Consider the following 9,070-nt stretch of genomic DNA (forward strand, 5'->3'; position numbering starts at 1 on the left):
AATAATAATAATAATAATAATAATAACAATAACAATAATATATTATTATTGTTATTGTTATTATTATTATTATTATTATTTTTATTATTTATTTGGATAAACAACCAGCATGAATATTACTATATTGCATATATCTAGACATATTATTAACAATTGATCATTACATTAGATCATATTAATCAATCATGTTTGACCTTTAATAAAATAAAAAATAAATACAAATAAATAAACAGAAATATATTCCATGTTTTTATTTGATGTATCAATCCCTCATCATCATCATCATCGTCGTCGTCTAGCTTAATTAAAATATAATCAGTACACTCAGTACACGATGTTCTAAATTGACTTGGATGTGTTTGCGACCTTATTAACTTCACTAGATTGTACCGTAGCGCTACACCGAGCGGACGTGAGATTCACAAAGCCGCACTGCGTGTGTTTTTCTGCGTGAGCCGCTGTACAGAGACTCAAAGTGGCGCTACAGCCGAGCGGCAGTGCGAAGAAAATGGCTTCGAGAAATCGGGCGTTAAAAGCGACACAAACGGGACTTGTTACACGTTTGTAACGCACGATCTCAGGTAACAAACTGACTGATGTCTTCTTTATCGTGTGCGTCTCGTGGATCAGGTTCACAGTCTGATCTCATAATCATCTTTTTATCGCATCGATCGGATTTAAGGAGTTGCCCGGTATATTGACGGCTGACTGACGTTACAGTGCTAGCTTTATATTTAACCTACAATTATTATAAATATTACGCGTGTGTTATAAAAACAGGCGCTAAATTTTATATCTCTATAAAGTTTTGTACATTTCTACAACGTCTCCAGTTGCCATATTTTTTGCTTTGTATTTTGACTAGCCAGGCTTTATATTTTCCCCACCCGTATTCCGACAAAGCACCTCCTTCTAGGATATCATTGGCTAGTATTTTCAGGCGCTGTGCATTTTAATTGGATAGTCTCCATAGGAATTAGGATACTAGCCAATCCGGTTTTACAGGAGGCGGGTTTTCTGCAAAAACAGGTGGCATAAAAAATGTGCTAGTTTGAACTTTGCTAGCTTAACAAATCCGTGGGCCGTATGAATATGGATGCAAAGTGAGTTTATCTAAAATTAACAACGATTTCAAAACAATATATGTTAAATAATTAATGCGTGGTGGATTGACACGTCTACTTTTATTTCAAACGTTGCTAAACGTCTGTTTATTTAACTCCCTAAAGCTATATTTGTTATGCTAGGTGCTTAGCTGCTAATGCTAATGCTAAGTCGAATAGCTTTGCAGTGAGTTGGAGCACTTTAATTGTGAGATGCTTTGTTTATATTTATTTAAAAAATGTACGTTTTTGTAAATAAGAAGTTTAACTCGCTTTAAAATCTGTAACCGAGACTAAATTCAGTTTATTTTGTTTGCTAACCGGCTCTCAGACTGAATTAGCATCTTAGCTAAGCCTGTTATATAAGTTACCTCATTCAGTTTAGAATATAATTTAAACATATTTACAAATAAATATCACCAGATAAACAAATTACTTTCCATAATTTATCAGGAATAAGCAATAAGTTTGATGTTTAACTAGTAGCTTGAACTTTTCCCTTCACTCCAACATGCTTAAATGTTTTGACTGTTTGTTTGTTTGTTTGTTTATTTATTGTTTAATTTGGATTATTGAACGAATAATCCAAGCTGATGGAAGTCCTCTGGTTTAGGGGCTGCTCATCATGTTTGTTTGAGGAATTACAGCTTTAAACAAACATCCACAACGAGGACTTGTACAGTATGTAACTTGGATTTTATTAAATATTAAAAATGAACGAATTAAATGAGTTGATGCTGCAAAAACGCATACCGACACGTTACCGATACGATTACAGCGATCAAAAATCTTTCAACGGATATTTTATTTTCTGACCGTATGATTTTTCATGTAAGGAAACTCGACAAAAAACGATTTTAAAACATTTAATTCACTCCACGGTACAGAACAGTAACGAGACGTGCACGTCGTGATTGTGGTTTCCATGGTAACCGTAAATTCAGAAATGCCAGGGTGCCAATACTTTGGGTTTGAATGCAGATGGTAGGCTTTATCACACAAGGTGTATTAGATAGGGTGTGTTTTATATACCCTATGTAGGGATCCTATGTGGTAAATAACAAGCTAAAAGATCAAGCAAGTGATGTTTATTTCTCTTTTTTTATTTTTACATCACTCCGAACACTCGAGTGGGTGGTGCTAGTTTAAGTTTCCTGCCAGTTGCCATGGTTTCACAGGTATCACCAGGTTAGTGTGATATCCATACAAGCTAGAAAAACAAACGCACGTTCAACATGTATTCATTTAATTTCAACAATCCCGATTTTCTCTACCTGATTATCTCTTACTGTGATTCTGAATTCTTTTAAAATCCAAACCGTGTGATTTACGGTTTATTCTTGATGTCGGATTAGACGCCAGAGGTAACGATCTGAAACAGATTTCTGCTCGTGTAAGGAACAAGGATCAGGTTTTTTCCTTTAAAGTGCATTAGCGTCGTTAGACTGCCGTCATCTGTGATATTGGTGGATTTTAGACGAGCGTTATTCAGTCAGAAGTTTCTCGAGCTGATCTTCGATCTCAGTGCCACTAAAACGATCGGACGTGTCGTAGATCGCGTACGTCTCACGTCATACAGCCGATCACAACACAGTTCTGTTAGGCTGAGACATCAGGCTGAAGTTTGTAACGTGGCTCCATGATGTAGATGTACAGCTAAGTGTTTTTTCTTAAGTGTACCGCAGTGTATTAAAAATCAATCCTAATCATGTGTGTTTAATCCCATACGACCTCGTGAACAAACATCTAACAGCGTCCAGGCTTTTAAAACCCAAGTTTCAGAAAGTTTTTAGCCCCAGCTTTGATTTCAGACAGCGGATTTGATTTATAAACGTCAGGAAGCTTTTTGCTAATGAACACGATCAGTCAATCATGGCCTTCTGATCCAGAACGGTCTTCGCTGTCGTTCAGGACTGAAGTGTCCGTGCTGGCGAGCACAGAATTAGTATCGCGCTTCGACTGCGGTTTCTGTTTTATTACATTTATATCATTGCAGGCTTTTGGCAGAGAGGCGTGGAAGGAGTCTCCAGTGTCAGCTCTGTTTAACCACATCTTCAGGACAGAATTATTTTTTTTGTTTGTTTTATTAACTTTAAGAAAGAGTAAAAAACGGCTGGTGTGGGAACAGCACACCAATGCACACCAACAGCACACCAATGTTTTATATTCGCATCATTTTTAAAATTAGCGACGCGACCTACGGCCGTTTTGAATGTTCTTGTCTGTACGAACACTGAGGTTAATAAAGCACTCAGCTGTAATTTAGCACCACATTGCGTACTGACAACACACGGTTTTCTCATAGAGCTGTTACCTGATTGGTTGAAAAGATTAAAAAAAAATAATACAAAAAACTCATTTAACTCTGTAATTGTATGTAATGTAATTGTTTAAACGTAGCTCTGTTTCCTCTTCCAGATGATCGTAAACCGTGTGCCGGCTCTAAACCCGAGGAATGAGAGACGCAGTTTCACCGAATCACCAGGAGGGGGCGATGAGGATGGGACCCTGGACCGGGCCGCACATCAAATTAAGTAGCTAGGATCGTGGCAGGAATCAGAAGATGCTGCTGCTCTGAGATTTGGGAAATTGTCCGTTTTGAACTGGATGGTTATTTTCCGCGGCGGCGCACAGCTAATTAAAGACGCTCGATCTTGACGGCTTTTCCCTCCTTACGAACATATCACCCCTCCTCCTCCTCCTCCCCCTTTCCCCCTGTTGTGCTTGACGTTTTGGTGGCTGTGTGGATTGTATGGCAGCGGCGTAACCGTGGAGAGGCCGGGGTATCACAAGCTTATGGATTTTGATAAGAGAGGTGGAGGAGGAGGTGGTGGAGGAGGAGGAGGGAGAGGGGAAGCGGAAGAAGGGAAAAAGATGTCGAAGACCGGAGGGAGCAGGTCCGGTCACACCGGACGCACCTCTGCGCCCAATTCGGGCGTACTCATGGTCGGACCAAACTTCCGCGTAGGGAAGAAGATCGGATGTGGGAATTTTGGTGAACTTCGGCTCGGGAAGAACCTGTACACCAACGAATACGTAGCCATAAAACTGGTAAGAAACGTCCGCAACATGTCGGACTAACCGAACGACGTGCTGTTTATCAGATCAGGGACATCGGAGATCTTTTAATTTATCTCTCCTCACGTTTGTAGATGTCCTCACCGTGATGTTAAGCTGATACAGCTTGCTCAGACCGTGTAGGAATCCTGTAAATATAGAAATATAATACATTCATCTCAGGCTCCTTCTACATAGAAGACGACGTACGATCACGTTTTGTTTTGTTTTCTCTCCCCAACTCGCGGTTTGTTGCTCATCAGGATTTTCCTCATGCCGAGTTTTCCGTTTAGAACCTTTCTTCAGGTGGATTGTAGGAAGCCACTGTAGCTCCTCCTCTGGATATTTACATAAAGCTCAGATTATTTTGATCTTGTTGTTTGTTTGTTTTTTCTCGTCCTCCATTTTGGCAGCTGAGGAATGCCACGTGTTAATGAGCACAGTATCTGATCAGTTTCAGTAACGATGGATAACTTTGTCCTGAAATCGGCCGAACTTCTCCTGCAGACTCTTACTGTAGACTAGGGCCATAGCTAACGAATATTTTAGTAATCGTGTTAATCGAGGAATCGTTTCAGCCGTACTGTAGACGAGCGCTGGGCCACACGACCCTGTATGGACATCATGAGCAGTTTTATTGTCTGTCCTGAGATCAGGATACATTTTTATGTCTTCTTTTAGTTTATTGCTATTGTGATATCCTTATAAAATGTCTTTCTTACTCTCTCTGTCTCTCTCTCTCTTTGTCTCTCTCTGTCTTTTTCTCTGCCTCTCTCTTTCTCTCTCTGTCTCTCTTGCTTTCTCTCTCTCTTTCGCTCTCGCACTCTGTCTCGCTCTCTCTTTTGCTCTCTCTCTGTCTCTCTCATTATAGACTAAACGGAAATGGATTGTTTTCTTTCAGTTTTAACATTGTTATTCTTTTAATAATTATTAATCATTCTGTAATTAATTTCGTTTTTATTTATTTGTTTGCTTGTTTGTTATACTTTTAACAGTTAATAAAGCAGAAACAATGTTTTCTATTTTATCTATGTGTAGAGTCAGCTGTTATTTTTGTTTGTTTGTTTGTTTGTTTATATTTATTGTTTTTTATAAACATACCTGTTGGTTTATTTCTCTTTAGATTGATTGGCTCGTGCCAACACATTATTAATGTTAATTGTTTTCTCCACGTTTAACGTTGTTTCCCCTGAACAGGAGCCGATCAAATCCCGAGCGCCGCAACTGCATCTGGAGTACAGGTTCTACAAACAGCTCGGTAACACGGGTGAGTGTGCGCTGTATTCTGTCTGTCTGTGTCTCTGCCTGTGTCTCTGCCTGTGTCTCTGCCTGTGTCTCTGCCTGTGTCTCTGCCTGTGTCTCTGCCTGTGTCTCTGCCTGTGTCTCTGCCTGTGTCTCTGTCTGTCTGTCTGTGTCTCTGTCTGTCTGTCTGTCTGTGTCTGTCTGTCTGTGTCTGTCTGTCTGTCTGTCTGTGTCTCTGTCTGTCTGTCTGTGTCTCTGCCTGTCTGTGTCTCTGCCTGTCTGTGTCTCTGCCTGTCTGTGTCTCTGCCTGTCTGTCTGCCTGTCTGTGTCTCTGCCTGTCTTTCTGTCTGTCTGTCTTTTTGTTTGTCTTTCTTTCTTTCTGTCTTTCTGTCTGTCTTCCACTCTCTCTCAGTTGCTTGCTTTCTAGCTTAATTTTTTTCTTTTCTTATTCTATTCTTTCTTTCATCCATTCTCTTTGTTCACTTTCTTTTCTTACTAGCTTTCTTTTTTATTTTCTTTGGACATTTTATTTCTTACAAACGTATTTTCTTGTTTTTGATTTTTTTTACTAGTTTACATTTTCTTCACTGTCTTTCTCCTCCGACGTTCTCGTTTTAACATGAACTTGAATATTAGAACAAGAGGAGATGATAAAATCTGTAGAACGTTGGTTTTCTCTCTCTCTCTCTCTCTCCCTCTCTCTGTGGAATAGTGTGTGTTGATGTGGAATAGAGATTTGGTGCAGTTTTATGCTGAAGCACATTTTCCATTTCCTCTGAGCTGTGATGATCAGCGCACGGTTCTTGTGTTGTGTTTTCTCTCTTCGTCCTACGCTCACTGTGATAAGACCAGATTACATCTCACACCTGGCCGAGATTCACGGAAATGTCTGGTGTTTCTGACCAGACAGGAATGAAACGAACACTACAATGTCTTTATGTAATGGAGACCAGGAGAGGAACGATAATATCAAAATAATCACCAGAATGTTTCTCAATAACTCATTGTTTTGCCCTGTGACTCGGAGTCGGTAGTTTTGCCCCGTGACTCGGAGTCGGTAGTTTTGCCCCGTGACTCGGAGTCGGTAGTTTTGCCCCGTGACTCGGAGTCGGTAGTTTTGCCCCGTGACTCGGAGTCGGTAGTTTTGCCCCGTGACTCGGAGTCGGTAGTTTTGCCCCGTGACTCGGAGTCGGTAGTTTTGCCCCGTGACTCGGAGTCGGTAGTTTTGCCCCGTGACTCGGAGTCGGTAGTTTTGCCCCGTGACTCGGAGTCGGTAGTTTTGCCCCGTGACTCGGAGTCGGTAGTTTTGCCCCGTGACTCGGAGTCGGTAGTTTTGCCCCGTCTTGAATTCTTACGTTTAAGTTTTCTTCTTACTTATTTCTTTTTCATTCTCTGACAGTATTTTACTCTGAAACTCAGTGTTTCACTCTGTGTGTGTGTGTGTGTGTGTGTGTGTGTGTGTGTGTGTGTGTGTGTGTGTGTGTGTGTGTCACAGAGGGTGTTCCTCAGGTGTATTATTTTGGTCCATGTGGGAAATACAACGCCATGGTGCTGGAGCTGCTGGGGCCGAGTCTAGAGGATCTATTCGACCTCTGTGACCGAACCTTCTCCCTCAAGACTGTGCTCATGATCGCCATTCAACTGGTGAACATGTCTCAAACACTCACACTCACACACACACACACACACACAGGCACATCACAAGTCTCGTTAACACACAGCATTACAATGTAGTAACTATTAGGGGTGGCACGGTTCACAAAACCCACAGTTCGGTTCGTATCACGGTTTTAGGGTCACGGTTTTCGGTTCTGTACGGTTCTTGTTGTTATTTTTTCTTTTAATCTTCAACACTCCAGAAATTTCCTTCAGCATTTGATATCTAGGTTAATTAGCTTAATTATCCACAATTTAGGTTCACAGTATTAACATTTTTGTAATGTACAGTAATCATGCACTAACTGAATTTGACTCGACTTTAAACACATCATTGGGACATCTCTGAGTAAAAGCTTGGTGAGATTTTGATACAGCACGAGAGAAGACATGCTTTTTGTTTATTTGACAAAAAAAAGGAGAATGTGTCGTTATCTCGACAGGAACTTGTGCCTTTTTAGCACACAAAGACTGAAATTAACTGCCAACATCAGTGTAGCTCTTACAAAAAAAAAAAGTAAAGAAAAAGAGAGGAACTCTTACAAGCTCTGTCTTTTAAACAAGTCAAAATATTTCAAACAAATATATAATATAATGTAATAACATAATATAATGAGGCTATAACAATAGCAAAGGCCATAATCATAAAGTCAAGCATAAGCTTAACATCTTAACACAAAAACAGTATAAACAATGCTTCTATTCCCTGAGAGTGAGGATACATTTCTTTCACTTGAAATTAAAGGGCAGTACAGTGATCCCTCGTTTATCGCGGTTAATGGGGACCGGAACCCCTCGCGATAGGTGAAAATCCGCGAAGTAGGATTGGCCCCAAGTTTGACCTTTTCACTGATGGTCATCATCTTCCTCTTGGGCTCACTAGAGGAATCTTTCACAGGGGCACGGCACTTAGGAGGCATCGTAAGGGCTTAACGAAAAGTTACATTCGAACACAATACGCGAGACACGGTTGACAGCGTGAACGAGAATGGTGAGATACAACGAGGGAAGAAGCTGGGAGAGGATGCGATGATGCGCAGCCAATCAGCTCAGATCTCGTGCCGGGAACCAATCATGTGCCTTGTCTGAGTGGCCATGGGTATGTACAAAGCCTCTGAGAGAGTTTTTCTCTTTGTCTGGCATCCTGGGAAACCGTTTTTATTTTTATTTATCGGTGAATATTTTTGAAAAATCAGCGATGCACTGAGGCCGCGAAACTTGAACCGCGAAGTGGCGAGGGATTAGTGTATTTGGAAACTGGAGATTAAAGTGCCACTGTATATATTTAAATATTAAATACAAAAATGCTGGCTATCAAAATTGCTAGAAAATGTTGCATAAAAAAAAACACTCCCCTGTTCACTTAATTTTCATATTCAGCTGCAAGAATATCAGATTGTCCACATTTTCTGCCGAGAGGCGAGACCTACTTGCAGTGTCCCCAGCCGTTTGAGCAACACGTTCAACTCGGTACAGATGAACCTTGGACAGCGAGGTTACTTTGGGCTAACTTAGCAATGTGAGGATACTTATGCTCATTGCTCTTCCACTATACGAGTGGGTCCTCATCCACAGAGATGCAGCCTGCGGCCTTGTATGAGGTGACCTCTTCATGAATGATGTCTGACAAAGGCTTTGTTGTTCTTTCCTCTGTTTTAAAAAAAATCTGCAAATACTATTGCCATGGCAGATTTTTTCTGGGGAGGAGAGGTCTCTGATGGCCCTGGCTCCGCTCCTGAGGATGAACTGGCCGCTTGGGCTTCACTGCTTTGACCCTGATGAGTATATGACAAAATAGACATTTTGGAAATGTTAATAACAACAATAGCTCTCACAGCAGCAAAAAGTTATTCTCTACTGCGCATTCGGCAACTCCGGGCAGCCCTCATTATCTCCTCCACCTCAATTTCTGCAGTACTCCTTACTCAACTTTTACTGTCTATATGTATGTTCGCGCGAAACCGAGCACGGGGCTACATTACGCATGCGGCGAACCGTGCGACACACGAACC

At 41.0% G+C, this 9,070-nt stretch overlaps 1 protein-coding gene across 4 annotated transcripts in view; it reads left to right on the top strand.

Moving 5' to 3' along the window:
• Window positions 1-360: 360 nt before the first annotated feature.
• csnk1g2a (casein kinase 1, gamma 2a) overlaps window positions 361-9,070 on the top strand; it is a 17,656-nt gene continuing 8,946 nt past the window's right edge. For 2 of the 4 annotated variants that reach the window (XM_027176084.2, XM_027176087.2), the window contains exons 1-4: window positions 361-581; window positions 3,522-4,154; window positions 5,358-5,427; window positions 6,898-7,046. In XM_027176084.2, the coding sequence (XP_027031885.1) occupies window positions 3,900-4,154; window positions 5,358-5,427; window positions 6,898-7,046 (474 nt within the window). In that variant the 5' untranslated portion in view covers window positions 361-581; window positions 3,522-3,899. Of the gene's footprint in view, window positions 582-954; window positions 1,104-1,731; window positions 1,785-3,521; window positions 4,155-5,357; window positions 5,428-6,897; window positions 7,047-9,070 lie in introns of those variants that run through there. The other 2 variants (XM_027176085.2, XM_027176086.2) reach the window with 2 other exon arrangements.

This window comes from Tachysurus fulvidraco, chromosome 11, assembly GCF_022655615.1.
Source record: "Tachysurus fulvidraco isolate hzauxx_2018 chromosome 11, HZAU_PFXX_2.0, whole genome shotgun sequence".
Lineage (NCBI taxonomy): Eukaryota > Metazoa > Chordata > Actinopteri > Siluriformes > Bagridae > Tachysurus > Tachysurus fulvidraco.